The sequence below is a fragment of the Meriones unguiculatus genome, chromosome 1, assembly GCF_030254825.1.
Source record: "Meriones unguiculatus strain TT.TT164.6M chromosome 1, Bangor_MerUng_6.1, whole genome shotgun sequence".
NCBI lineage: Eukaryota > Metazoa > Chordata > Mammalia > Rodentia > Muridae > Meriones > Meriones unguiculatus.
In genome coordinates this window covers 5,543,364-5,557,838 of record NC_083349.1, presented here as the reverse complement: position 1 = coordinate 5,557,838, position 14,475 = coordinate 5,543,364, and the positions used below count along the sequence as shown (strand labels likewise).

General features: G+C 44.4%; 1 protein-coding gene across 6 annotated transcripts; it reads left to right on the top strand.

Moving 5' to 3' along the window:
• The first annotated feature begins 1,135 nt into the window (after positions 1 to 1,135).
• LOC110553726 (zinc finger protein 616-like) lies at positions 1,136 to 12,736 on the top strand. Of its 6 annotated transcripts, none has more exons than XM_060380353.1 (6): positions 1,136 to 1,289; positions 1,919 to 1,969; positions 3,369 to 3,528; positions 5,293 to 5,419; positions 5,681 to 5,779; positions 9,753 to 12,736. In XM_060380353.1, the coding sequence occupies exons 3-6, from the start codon at positions 3,469 to 3,471 to the stop codon at positions 12,131 to 12,133; spliced, it is 2,667 nt and encodes an 888-aa protein (XP_060236336.1). In that variant the 5' UTR covers positions 1,136 to 1,289; positions 1,919 to 1,969; positions 3,369 to 3,468; the 3' UTR covers positions 12,134 to 12,736. The 6 variants fall into 6 exon arrangements, with proteins under 6 accessions (XP_060236336.1, XP_021501489.1, XP_021501491.1 ...); XM_021645814.2 differs by having other exon boundaries at positions 1,142 to 1,715; positions 1,801 to 1,969; XM_021645816.2 differs by adding an exon at positions 3,181 to 3,255 and having other exon boundaries at positions 1,142 to 1,969.
• Positions 12,737 to 14,475: the final 1,739 nt, after the last annotated feature.

The following is a 14,475-nucleotide window of genomic DNA, read 5'->3' as shown; positions in this document are numbered from 1 at the left end:
TGAACCCTGACTTCAATATGTGAGTGTGGCTATCAGCAATATGCTGAGATGTACCAGACAAATCAGCAGAAACTGATACTTGCACAATATTAATTTTATGTAGTTTATTATAACTTTGGCATGTGGTGATGGGTGGCTGAGCTCATTCTTTGGGATTCCCCACAGCTGTATCTTTGGACATAAAACGCTGGTCACAAGAGTACCACGCCTATAGTTCATTCTCAAGATGATCAGGATCATCTGTGAAGTCAGGCACGATGGCTATCCCTCCCAGCCTTGGGCGGCAGAGGCAGGAGAATCACAGCAAGTTCAAGGCCAGCCTGGTCTCCATGGAGCTAGAGAATGTTAACCTGAGATACTGCACACAGTCTTTCATGTTATTCAAATGTTCTACTTTGGTCTATTGATTTATTCCCTCGACTGTACTGGCCGCTTTCACTGTCAACTGGTCAATCCCCATTCAGCATTATTTCCTTCTCGGCCTAGCTCTATACTTTTTATATATGCACAATAAATAATAGTAAACAATTAAAAAAAAACACTTATAAATGACAACAGACTCCCCCACCTCTAGGGACTATTAAATGTCCCAGTATCACATTCATTTCAGACCCCCAGCTTTAAAGATTGCCTATAGCTTCAATTTCCATTCCCCAGCAAACCTGCCTAGTTTTCTTTTTCTTTCTTTTGTTTTGTTTTTTTGTTTAGAGGGAATAAAGAAATCTTTTAAGTTCCTGGAAAAATACAGGTAAATGGTATTTTTAGTAATACGCAGTATCACAGTTTCTTATATATTGATGATATACACATACGGGTGGGAAATAAATCCCCTGACAATGTGAGACGGTCTCTGACTCTCACTGTATCACATTCCACAAGCCTGGCCTGGCTGCGTGGACCTAACATACTGTGATGGTAGTTTCTGTATCACTGTATCGTGCGAGTGGCCATGACAGCTCCTAAAAGAACCTGCAAGACAATCCGAGATGAAGATCCGCAACTTGTAACTTCACAAGTGGTAGTGCGCATGCGCCTTGCCATCCTCCAGCGGTGGGGGGGGGAAGCTAAAACCCTCGAGCCACAGTAAACGGAAGTGATCCGGAGGGGTCATTTCCGCTTAAATCTCCGCGCTGACCTGTTCTGTTGTTGCTGTCGGGACAGCACCGAGGTTGGGTTCTGCCGCTGGGCGCCCTTGGGCGGAAGTCGCAGGGCCCCGGCGTGCGGCGTGCGGAGCTCTCTGCGCTACGGTGTGAGGTCGCGGGGGCCGTGCTGTGCTGCTGAGCGCTGGGGTGAGAGTCTTGTAGGAGTCGAGAGAGCGTGGTTGCTGCGTCGCGCTGCTCTCCGACCCAGCAGTGGCCTGCTAGAAGAGAAAAAGTAGATATAAATGGAAAATGAGATCATTCGTGGCTTGGGCTCAGTTTGGGAAGACCAGCCATTCTCAGTCAGCCTGTCGCTTCTCACAAAAGCCAGGGGAAGCGCGTGTGTACAGTTAGCAGTGGGCACAGTCCCCAGAGCTGATTGCCGAGCTTTGTGCAGGCAGCAAGGCTTTTAGGATGGGAGCATTTCATCGCCAGCAGGCAGTCTCCTGTAGGGAACTGGAGATGCAAAAACAAACGTCTAAAAGGCAGATCCTAAGCCCTGGGTCCACTTTACATGACGGCTGAGGTCCTCTGCAGATGAGGTGGGGCAGTGCTGCCTCCGCTGAGGATCCTACGGTCAGTGACTGGCTTCTGAGCAGAATGATGCTGTGTCCTTACTGGGCACTGCCCTTTGGGCCTCACTGTTGAGTTTGTTTTACAGGTTTCCTCTGGAAACCCGTAAATTGCCGTCTCTCGTGAACATTTCTTGGCTGACAAAGTCGTGATGTTCTCTGGAACTGGGTATGCCCGTGTTTAACCATATGGTCTCCACTTTGGAGGTTACGGAAAGTCCAGGATGTCAGTGAGCACTCCCTGTTTCCCGTGAATAGGTAGGTATTGTGGACATGAGAGAAATGCTTTGTGTGTTGGAGGGCCTGGTGTGTGTGTGCAGGGTTTCCAAGTCAGGGAAGGGACTGGGCCACTGACTTTAAGGGAAGAGACCGGGACGTCAGTGTGTGAATAGAGGAATATAAAAATGTCTAGAAATGAAGGGGTGGCCGTCACCATACACACTGCGCCGCATCTCTGCTCTCAGGAAGATCCAGAAAGGTTTCCGGGTGCCGAGCACACAGAGAACCACATGGTAAAATGGGGACTGTGTGTGTTTTATTGATGATCCCTGTTCCTCCTCTTAGGGCACTTTCTGGAACCGCACATAACCGTATGTGTCACGTCTGAAAAAGAGACGGTTATGCCAATCCTTACGACATGGTTAAAAGAATTCTGTATACCATGGTTAAAAGAGAGCTGGGCATGCTGGCTCTCACCTTTAGTCCCAGCACCCAGGAAGCAGAGGCAGGAGGAACTCTGAGTTTGAGGCCAGCCTGGTCTACATGGAAAGCTCCAGGGCAAGCTAGAGCAGCATAGAGAGACCACGTCTCAAAAAGCTGGGGGTTGGTGTAGCTTGTATGTGAATGGCTTAACAAAGCTCGGGAAACGGAGCAGCCTGGGAAAGCTTGCTCGTTGGTATGTGTGTTTATATGCAGGCCCTGCGGGTCCGCAGAGCTTCCTGTCACTTCAGAATCTCAATGCCCGTGGTCCACACCTGCACTCTCACCTGACCACAGCCAGGTTAACACCTCCTCGTCCCGCAGTTAAGAAGTACAGGAGCCGCAGCGACTCCTTCCTTAAATGTAGTCCTAACCCTGGGGTTGTTTGTGTTTGGGAATGTGTGTTGCATGTAGCATATGCGTGTGGGTGCACCTGTCTGTAAGTGTGCATGTACTGAGGCCAGAGTTAGCTGTTGGGTGTCCTGCTCCATCATTCCCAGCCTTACCCCCTTGAGGTTGGGGCTCTCACCAAACCTGGAGCTTGGCTGATAGCTGAGGATCCCAGAGCTCCTCCTCTCTGTCCCACACAGTGCTGAAGTCACAGGCACTTGTGGCCAAGCCTGCCTTTTTCAGGTTACCGGGGATTTGAACTCAGGTCCTCATGCTGGTGCAGCAAGCTCTCTTACTCACTGCACCATCTTTCCAGACCCCAGACTATGGTGTTTGGTTTTTGTTTTTAATTTCTTTTTCATCACTCTGGCCAATTCTAGAGCTGGGCTTTCCTGAACCTTGTCTGTTCTGTCATGTCTATACTGTGACTGTCTTGGACCCTCAGAAACTTATGAGTAAGTGTTGGCTGGGGTCACGAGGTCGTTCCCTCTCTGGGGCTTTCTGCTGTCTCTTCGGGCCTAAGTCAGGCCATATCACCCAGGCTGTGGGATTTTCTGTCTCGCTACAGATGGCCTCTCTGTTCAGCTGCTCTCCTGAGAAAATCTAGACACTCAGCCAGCTTCCAGTGCCTGAGAAAACTGGCCAAGAGAAGAAACATATTTGCTGACATGAAATTGTCCCAGAAGCCCCAGACACTGAGCCCACAGGAGCAGGACGGGACATGTGAGGTAGGCAGCAGCTGCCTGGTGTCCAGGTCTCTAAAGCTGGAGGCTAGACATGGGACGGAGCAGGACTGGGGTGTCTCGTGATGCCTTGCCAAAAATGAAAATATATAGTTTTCTGCTCTAGAAGCGGCAGGACCTGGGAGAACGGAGCCAATAAACGAGGCCGACTCTTGCAATAACCGACTTTATTCCGAGCATTAGACAATTTCTACCCTGAGGGTTAAGAGGAGTCACATGAGTAAAGTCTCCAATCAGAGGCAAGCTGCATGTGGCAAGCCGCACACAGCAAAACCATGGTTGTTGTTGTTGTTTTCACGGAGACACATAAACAAATAACAACAGCCGGTCAGTGAATAATCTCAAGTAAACTCACTTCCATCCACTGTACCTGGGAGGAGCAGGAAAGCACATTCCAAGAACAATTCTACGTTTTTTGCAGAAACTTGGGTCACAAGGTCTTGTCTTTTTTTCCTCATAAGCACTCAGAATTCTCCTCACACATTTCCATCATTGGACCATGTTCTGACGATATATTTCGTTACTTATATGTGAAGTAACTTGTCAGAGTACTGGCTTTAGAGAAGCCTTGGAAATATTTCTTTAGCAACACTTGTCTTTGGCTAGATTTCGTTTGTAGGGTGGAGATCACTTTCTTCTTCTCTTCTGGACATCGCACACATCAGAAACTTATTTTCTCTTCACTCCCTCCCCTTTGAAAATCCTCTTTCAAATTTGACTCTCCACTGCAGTTAAGTTTGTTTTTTTGTTTTTTTGTTTGTTTGTTTGTTTTGTTTAGATTTTGTTTTTGTTTATTTTTGGGGGGTGGTATAGACATGCCCAGGCATTGTGTGGAAGTCAGGGGACAACTTGCTGGAGACTCTTTCTCCTTCCACTTGTCTTGGAGATGGAAGTCATCGTCAGGCAGGGCAGCGGGAGTTTCCACCTGCTGAGCCCTGATTACCTATTTTAAAGCTTTTGCTTTGTTTTCCGGCAGACTATCTCAGTTTTACTTTCTAACCTGTCTAGTGATTGTTATCGTTCTGTTTACTTGTCTGTTTGTTTGCTTGAGGCAGGGTCTAATTATGTAGCCTTCTGTGGCTGGAACGCACTGTATGGACCAGACTAGCCTCAAACTTGTAGATCCACCCGCCTCTGTCTTCAGAGTCCTGGATTAAAGGCATACACCACACCTAACTGATACTGTAGTTTTAAAAAGGAATTTCAGGCTTTTTAAGAAAATTATAATATGCCTTTCAGTGAGTTGTCATCTGGTTTATGGATGGACCTTTTATGTCTAAGGATACTAGAGATATCTTGACATATGATTTCCTAAATTAATAAAAATGAAAATTAATTCCCCAAGCTAAAATGAAACAGCACGGTTGATTTTGTACAAAGTCTCCAGTCTCTTCCTTCAACTGGTTCTCAGCCTGTCACGATACTTCACCCCTCCACTGAAGCTTAGAGGAATGTTGGCTCCAGCTGTCAGGCAGCTGATTCCTGTTTGAAGTATTAGTGACAAACCAGGTCTGGCTGCGTTGGGGAAGAAGAGTGTGACTGTACAAGCGATGAAAGGATGTTTTTAGGAACTTTCTAACGTGCTTCTTTGATATATTGTTCATATAATATGAAGTGGAAATTTTCTGGAAAGGCTGATAATAAGCCACAGTAAAGCATCACGTTGCTGTGTCACATCTGTGAAGAGGAGCTGAGCATGGGTTGTACTTTCTGTGTTAGAGTGTTACAGTGTTACACTTCGTGTTACAGAGATTGGTGACCTTTGAGGATGTGACGGTGGACTTCAGCCAGGAGGAGTGGCGGTGCCTGGACCCTGCCCAGAGACGCCTGTACCAGGACGTGATGCTGGAGATCTACAGCCACCTCTTGTCAGTGGGTGAGCACAGCCGGCCTGGGGATCCAGGATGGGCCTCATTGAAAAGATCTCTTTTTCTGTAGAACATAACATGTGGGATATCAAAAGTGTGTAATGGTTTTTCCCCGTGGTCTGTCCTGGTAATTCATTACTTTCGACATTCCAGGTTAATTACTCTGTGCCCAATACAAAATGTTGACTTTTGCCAATCAGCCAGTGCGAAATCATTGGATGATCTCTAAAGCTACATACACACTGAGTAGGTATTCTTCCAATTTACAGGATATCCTATTCCCAGCCCTGGCGCCATCTTCAGGATAAAGAAAAGAAAGTCACAGATAGGAGAGGCTAAGTCCCCACATCAGCACTGTTGGTGTCAAGGTGAGTGACAATGACCCAGATGGAGGCATATGTCACTAGAGGGCCATTACCAGTCATCCTTATTCATCCATTCCCCCGGTGGTGGGCATCAAGCCTGCCTTCTTACCCACACTCTATAGCCAGTGCTACAGTGTAGTGTGAATATGGACTAGGAGTGAGAATAAGCAGGTAGTGGGCAGCCTTATCATGGAGCTAACAATATCTCAGTTGAATAATTAACCGTATTTTCCGTAAGGTCTACATATAGATTCGTATTTGCACACCTTGTTTGTCTCCTCTGGCTGAGCATTACTAAACTGGCAACAGAAAGAAAGCAGGTGAAGGAAACTTAGTGGTGGTTGAGGATACGGATAAATGTGTTGTTAGGGAGGAAGTTGGTTTTGTTGTTGTGTTCATGTTAGCCACAGTTTAGGGCTGGGGATGTATATTTGCCAGCCTGGCGTGCACAGGGCCTTGAGTTCAGTCCCTGTGTGGTGGAACTATAGACAGACAGATGTGCCAACACTGATGAGATACATTAGTGAGCTACAAAGTTTGTAGCATAGTTGGTGATAGTTTAATTGGACATTTTTTAAAGTTGATTTTCTTGTCATTTTCTTGTAATAGCTGTCATGCTTTTTTCTCTCCTGGTCCTTTCCCCAGTGACCTCCTCCAGCCCTCTCTTGCTGGTCCATTTCCTTGCCACAAATTGTCTCCCTTCTGCCTGCGTGGCATATATGTTCCACTCACTGCTCGTTCTTCTTCCTCCTCCTCCTCCTCTTCTTCCTCCCTTAAGAGCCCTTCTCCTTTCACAGTCCTTTTTCTGCTTTCACTATTTGCACACAACATATGTACTCCTATACACACATGTGTATATGTATATATATCTATATACATGCACATACAGAAATTAAAATCTGGAGTTCACATGTAAGAAAGAAGGTGCTAATGTGTCTTTGGGTCTCAGTTCACCTAACATAATGATCTCAAGCTCCATCCATTTTGCTATGGTTGTGTAGTTTTATTTTTCTTCTTGGTAATTAAGATCCCATTATGTATATGTTCTGTACTTTCTTAACGCCGTCGTCTGTTGAGAGACATCTGGCTCCATTTCATAGCGCAGCAGTAAATATGGCTGTTCCAGTATGTCTGCTTATGTCACACAGTGTTTCAGGCATATAGGCAAGGTGAGTCTGGCTGGGTCATATGATGGTTCTATTTTTAGTTCTTTGAGGACCTTCCACCCGTCTATACCAGTTTACATGCTCTGGAGCGGTGGACAGAGCTGCACTTTTCTTGTCAGCATTGTTGTTTGTTTCTTTTCTTAACAGCCATTCTGACTGGGGTGAGCTAGAATATGAAAGAAGTTTTAAATTGTATTTCCCTAATGATTAAAACGGTTGAAGACTTTTTCAAATACTTATTGAATGTTTGCATCTGTTTTGAGAAGTATCCACTAAATATATTAGCTATTTCTTGATTGGAGAATTTGGTCTTTGATTCTTTTATAGTTCTACATATAGCCTATAAATTGATCTGTAATTAGAACTATTCTTTCTGGCTTTCAACAGATGAATACATTAAGAAAATGTAGAACATACACCTAATGGGATTTTAGTTAGCCATGGAGAAAAATGATGTGGATCTAATTTCATTTTTTATGCGTTGTCTCTGTATAATCTGTTAAAGATGCTTCTTAATATGTTCTTGAATATGTTTTGAAAAATTTTTCTTAGGACATTTTGTGTCCATTTTCATCAAGGAAATTATTCTGTAGTTTCCTTTTGTTATTCTGTTGCATCCTTATCCAGTTTTAGTCAATACCGGCCTCATACAGTGTGTCTTTCATGTTTATGTTTCTTCATTTCCTATGTTAAGTAAGAGTTTTAGGCGTATTGATGTTACCTGTTCTTTAAAGATTTAGGAAGATTTCGCAATGAATATGGTCTTGGGCTTTTCTCTGTAGGGAGATGCTGTGTTACTGCTTCTTATGAATCTACTTTGTTTTTATTGTCTTGATTTAATTTCCTTGGGTTTTGTTTTTTTGTTTGTTTGTTTTGTTTTGTTTTCAAGAAATTATCTCACTATATATCTCTGTCTGTCCTGGAACTCACTGTGTAGACAAGGCTGGCCTTGAACTCAGAGATCCGCCTGTCTCTGGGATTAAAGGCATGTACCACTACACCTAGCATGATTTTAATTTTAATAGGGCGTATGTGACTTAAAATTTTAACCACTTATTCTAAAATTCCCCATTTCTTTTCAATCTAGGATGTCCCAAGTATTCACTCCCCCGTAAACTGCTGTATCTCGTTGGAATCAGTTGGAATATCCTGTTTGTTTTTAATTTTATTAATTTTAGTCTTCTAGTTTTTCAATCTCTCTCTTTTTTAAATGGGTTTGGTTGTTTTTCCTGCACATACGTATGTGCGCCATGTTTGTGCAGAGCCCACGGAAGCCAGAAGAGGGCATCTGATCCCCTGTTACCCGTTAGAAACGCCTGCGAGCTGCCATGTGAGTGCTGGGAACTGAACTTGAGAAGAGCAGTCAGTGCTCTTTACAGCTATCTTCTGAGTCCTTCTGTGTATTGTTTTGTTAGTTTTCATTTCATTAATTGCTGCCTTGATTTTTCTTTCTGTCTACTCCTTTGGATTTTGCCCTTTTTCTTCATTTTCTGAGACCTTTAGTTCCATCATTAGGTTGAACTCTCTGATTTCTTTAATGTAAATATCTCAGATGACAGTTTTCTTGTAGAAGTGTCCTAGCTGTATCCAAAAATCAAAGTGAGTTAGCATTCATCTTCTCTTCTTCTAGAACTGTTTTAATTTCCTCCCTTATTTCTTTGTGATTCACTGTCCATGAATCTGTGTAGTTTCTGTGGCTTCTCTTGTTGGGTTTTGGTTTTATTCTGTTATGATCTTTTAAGACACAGAGAATTGTTTCAGCTTTTTTTGTATTGTTCAGATTTGCCTTGTAATCCAGCATAGGGTCTGTTTTTTTAGAAACTTTCATGGGCTGCTGAGAAGTATTTTATTCCATTTCTGTTGGAGGGAATATTCTGTAGGTATCCCTTAGATATGTTTGATCAGTGTTGTAGATTTTTCTCATTTAGATTTATCTTTGTGTGCATGTGTTGTATCTGTGTAAATAGATGTCACGTGGAGTTGGGGGTAGTGTTCCATAGAGGCCAGAGAGGATGCTGGGTCCTCTGCAGCTGGAGTTAACAGGTGCCTGATGGAGGTGCTGGAAACTAAACTCCAGGCCTCTGCAAAAGCTTCACATGCTTTTAACCACTCATACATAGTGTGGTGTCAGAAAAGTAAGGAACGACAGTGTAAACTGTTGTTAAAAGAGAAAGAAAGAAAGAAAATTTTGCTGGTCTTAAGAATAGAGTGCTTTACTAGACTGAGTAAATTTTCATCTCACACCATATATTAATAGAATTACATAGATATAAGAATACTTAACTAGATGAAAAATAGGCAAAAGGCATAGGTATGTTTTTCTCTGAAATTAATGAAGTCCTCTGCTCCAATGTTCTCTTTTCTCTTGCAACACTTGGCTGTCCATGGAGGCTACCTGTTAACAGCCTTATCAGTGTCTTCTCCTACATATTTTTTACCCCATAAACCATGTCTCCTACATAAATAATGCTTTGTCCAAAAAGTTTTCCCCACAGATTATTGAAGCCATCTTTAACACTGATCTAAGTATTCATATTAGTATTTCTTCATCTGTAAAACAGGGAGAGTAGTTACAAATGTTTTATGAAATGGATTGGGGGATAAAACGAATTATTTTTCATCATAAAGAAAGTTGCCTGGCAGTGAGTACTCAATAGCTGATGTTTGGCCTATCATAAGGGGGTAATGTTCTACTCATTGTAATAAGTAACTCATAGATTTTTTTTGTGTGTGTGTGTGTTCACTGTTTATTAACTCTTACTGCTTCTTCACCCATTATGTATATTCTTCCATTTCTTTTCTTCTTCCAGAAGTGGAATCAAAATTTTATACCCCTCAACAGAAAGTTGCTGAGAATGCAGCATTTCAAACTAGTAAGGCAAGTGCAATCACAAGACATGGTTTGTGGTGCGCTATTTTAAAGGAATTATGGCAAGTTCCTGACCCTACAAAAAGAGACCAGCCAAATCAGATCCCACCCTGGAGCCCTGGTGCTCTTCTCAACAAGAAAACACAGAGCACAGACGGAGACTCTGAATGTAAAGAGCCTGGGAAAAACACTCCTTTGGTGTCCAGCCTTACTTCTACACAAACGGGAGTTCCAAAGTTACTTGCAAAATGCTTCAAATGTAACCATGAAGCAAGTGGTGATGATCAAAGCAACGTCACAAAACAGCTTAATGGTATTGCTACAACTGGTCAGCTCTTCACACAAGACTCTGCCGATGCCAGCTGTCTAACTCCTCACGAAGGACAGAATTCATGCAAAGGTAACCAGGGCAGGAAAGTTCCCATCCATAAACAACCACTTCCACAGCAAGAAGTCCGTTCTCAAGAGAAGCCAGATGATCGCACTGAGTGTGGAAAGGTCTGCTGTGACGTGCCCGCTTTGTGTGAACAGCGGGCAGCTGACACCGGCGGGAGCCCCTTCGTCTGCCGTAAGTGTGGGAAGGCCTTCCTCCGGAAGTCAGAGCTGACCTCCCATCAAGAAACTCACACGGAGAAAGCTTATGAGTGTCCAGACTGTGGGAAATGCTTCAGTCGCACTTCCAACCTGCAGGTCCATCATCGAATCCACACCGGAGAGAAGCCTTACGAGTGTCGTGAGTGCGGGAAGGCCTTCAACAACACCTCCCAGCTGAAGGTGCATTCTCGAACACATACGGGGGAGAGACCGTACGTGTGCCCCGTGTGTGGGAAAGCCTTCAAGCAGAAGTCCATCCTCAGCACGCACGAGACGATTCACACGGGGGAGAAGCCTTACCAGTGCGCCGCTTGTGGGAAGTTATTCAGCTGCACGTCCCGACTGAAGGTGCATTACCAGATTCACGTGAAGGAGAAGCCTTACGAGTGCGGTGACTGTGGGAAAGCCTTCAAGCGGAAGTCAAGCCTCACCGTTCACCAGAAAATCCACGTTAGACGAGGGCACCACGTGTGCAGTGAGTGTGGCAAAGAGTTCAGCCAGAGGTCAGAACTCGGCGCACACCAGAGGCTCCACCTGGCGAAGGATTCGCACGGGTGCAGCGACTGCGGGAGGTCGTTCGCCTACGCCTCCCAGCTGAAGATGCATCGTCGCGTCCACACGGGGGAGAAGCCCTACAAGTGCCGGGAGTGTGGGAAGTCGTTCACCTACTCCTTCACCCTGAACGTGCACCGCCGCATTCACAGAGTGGAGAAGCCTCACCAGTGCAGCATCTGTGGGAAAGCCTTGGCTTCCAAGTACCAGCTCGAAGAGCACGAGCGGATCCACACGGGAGAGAAACCTTACGTGTGCACCGGGTGCGGGAGAGGGTTTCACGGTCGCTCGGGCTTCCTGAGACACCAGATAACTCACACCAGGGACAAGCCTTTCGCCTGTCACAAATGCGGCAAGGCCTTCTTCCAGCGCTCACAGCTGACGTCTCATCAGCAGACCCACACGGGGGAGAGGCCTCATCAGTGCCGGTACTGTGGGAAATCTTTCAGCCACACATCCCAGCTGACAGTCCACCACCGGATTCACACGGGGGAGAGGCCGTACAAGTGCAGCCACTGTGGGAAGGCCTTCAGCAACTCCTCCCAGCTGAAGGAGCACCTCCGGATTCACACCGGGGAGACACCGTACGCCTGTTCTGAATGTGGGAAGGCCTTCAGTCGGAGATCATCCCTCAATCTACACACAAAAATCCATACTGGGGAAAAACACCATCTGTGTGGTGAGTGTGGGAAAGCCTTCAGTCAGAAGTCGGTACTTCGGACACACCAGAGAACACACACTGGGGAAAAGCCTTACAAATGCAGTGAGTGTGGGAAAGCCTTGGCTTCAAAGGGCCAACTCCGAGATCATGAGCGAATCCACACGGGCGAGAAACCCTATGTGTGCGCCGAGTGTGGCAAGGGTTTCTTTGGCAGGTCATCTTTGCACAGACACCAGGTCACTCACACTAAGGAGAGACCTTTTGTCTGTCAAAAATGTGGGAAAGGCTTCATCCAGAAGTCAGCACTGACATCTCATCAGCAGATTCATACAGGCCAGAAACCCTACGTGTGCCCCGAATGTGGGAAGGGCTTCTACAATAAGTCGTCTTTGCCTAGACATCAGATGACTCACAGTAGGGGGAGGTCTTTCGTCTGCCAAAAGTGTGGGAAGGCGTTCCTTCAGAAGTCTGTGTTGAAGTGCCATCAGCGGACTCACGCTTGCAAGAAGCTGTAGGAATGCCACAGGAAATTGTTCCATAATGCATCCCGTTGATTAAGGTCCATCATCCTTCCCACATAGAAGTGCGGAGAAGACTGGAAGCCATCTGGCAGTGTGTCCCAGCTAGATGAGCAGCTCTGCATTCATACTGGGGAAAGGTCCTCGTGTGTTCCGAATGTCTGAAGGCCTCCAACAGAACGATCAGAATAAATGCCAAGCAATTTATGCCAGAGACAATTCCTTTAGGTTCAGTTCCAAGAAATGTGTTCATAGTCGGCAAACATATTCCTCGCTGAAGTTTCATCCTTCAATTACTTGAAGAGAACTTACTGTACATTATAGCTCTGTACTTTAGAGATCTAGATGTACACTGCTGGTTTATAAACATATTATTTGTAGGAGACATTTGTAGTATGATTATGGATTTTATCCTAGGAGGAAACCCTAAAGCAATGGGCTGAGAAAAGTTACTGTATAGAAAATGACAGAAGACACATTGTTACCAGACTGTAGAAAAGTTCTTGGAATTTTCTATCAACAGTATCACTATTTATTGTGGGATAATAATATTTTTATAATGCAAAAAAAGGAACTGATAAAGACAGTGATCTCTGTCAAGAGTGTGTTTAATGTGTATGTATGGTTGCACATTTATTTGTTCATAAGATATCAATGCTTACATATGTGTTGCCTCAGACCAGTGGAGTTCAACACAGAATTCATTGCCTAACACGAGTTTCTTTTTAGGAATGTAACCTGTGTTGACAGTCTGTCCCCTATCACACCATCTTGAGGCTGTATTATTAATAATCATTAATCTTTTCATCATATAAAAGTTTTGAGAGAAATCTGTAAGTGAAATTCTACAGCATTCACTGCTCTTTGAATGGTAACTTTTCTCTTTCATGATTAGTACATCTAACCTTTACTCCATGTGTCCCTCTGTGGTTAAACTACATAGATAGAGACAACCATTCATTATAGAATATTGGAGACTTTTCCATAGTTTTATACAGGCTTCTAGTGCACATAAGAAGACAGTAAAAAGTGTAGTGGTGTGTGTGTGTGTGTGTGAGTATATGCATGCATGCCATGATACATGTGTGAAAGTCAGAGAACAATTTGATAACAACATGTGGGTCCCAGGAATGGAGCTCAGATAAGCATGGCAACATTAACCACAGGGGATAAGGAAGTGAGCAAGACATACAGTCTAACATCTAAGCCAACATCTTTCCCTGGTCAGAATGGCTATCATCCATGGACAACAAATCTGCTTGGGGGTGGGGGAGGTGAAGAAAAGGGAGCCAGCTCGTGTCCACCTAGGGATTTTTTTTTTTTTTTTTTTTTTTTGAGACAGGGTCTCATTATGTAGCCTTGGCTAGCTTGGAGCTCACCAGGCTGGTCTTGAGCTCAGAGACTCATCTGCCAGTGTCTCCCAAGCGCTGGGACTAAAGGCATACACCATCATACCTGTTTAGATTTTTTAAAATAAAGTTTTATGCTACACGGCTATGCTCATTTGTATGTATTCTAGGGATGCTTCATTGCTCCACTAGCACAGCTGAGTAGTCGTGGTAGAAACCATGTGGCCTCCAAGCTACGCTACAAATATTTACTGTCTCCCTCTCAGGAGAATGTACTTGCCGATATGTGAGACGTACATTACTGCTCTCACAGTAATGTCCTCGTGTAGTATTTCTTTTCTTTGTTCTATAAAAAAAAATCACATCTTTGTGTATTGTTTTTCTACTCTAAAATCCATACCTTCATTGGCAGCATGGTGTCTCATGAGGCGGAAATAGCATTATCCAGAGCCAGGTATAGTGGCACATGCCTTTAATCCCAGGACTCAGGAGGCACAGGTAGACAGAATTCAAGGCCTGCCTGATCTACATAATGAGTTTCAGGACAACCAGGGCTATATAGAGAGAGACCCTGTCTCAAAACAACAACAGCAACAAAAAAATTTGAGATAAATGACTTGGAAAGGGTGAAGGGAAGTAATCAGAAAGGGGGGAGCCAAAGAGAAGGGTAACTGGGTTCAACTGACCAGCAGCCTGTTTCACCCAAAGAAATACACTTTGTGAGAACTAACAGAAAAGAGCCTAAGCTGCTGTGGTCTATTTCCTATGAATCCTGGCTTAATGTTTAAATAGACCTAGACTGTAAAAACGTAACAAGAAAAACATTCCAATAAAGACGTGGGATAAGGAAGTGAGTAAGACACACAGTCAAATCTTTTAAAGTGTTTAACATCTTAGCTAGCACCTTATCCTGGTTGGAATGGCTATCATCCACGGACAGCAAATCTGCTGGGGATGTGAAGAAAAGGAGTCTTTATTGACTGTTGGAGG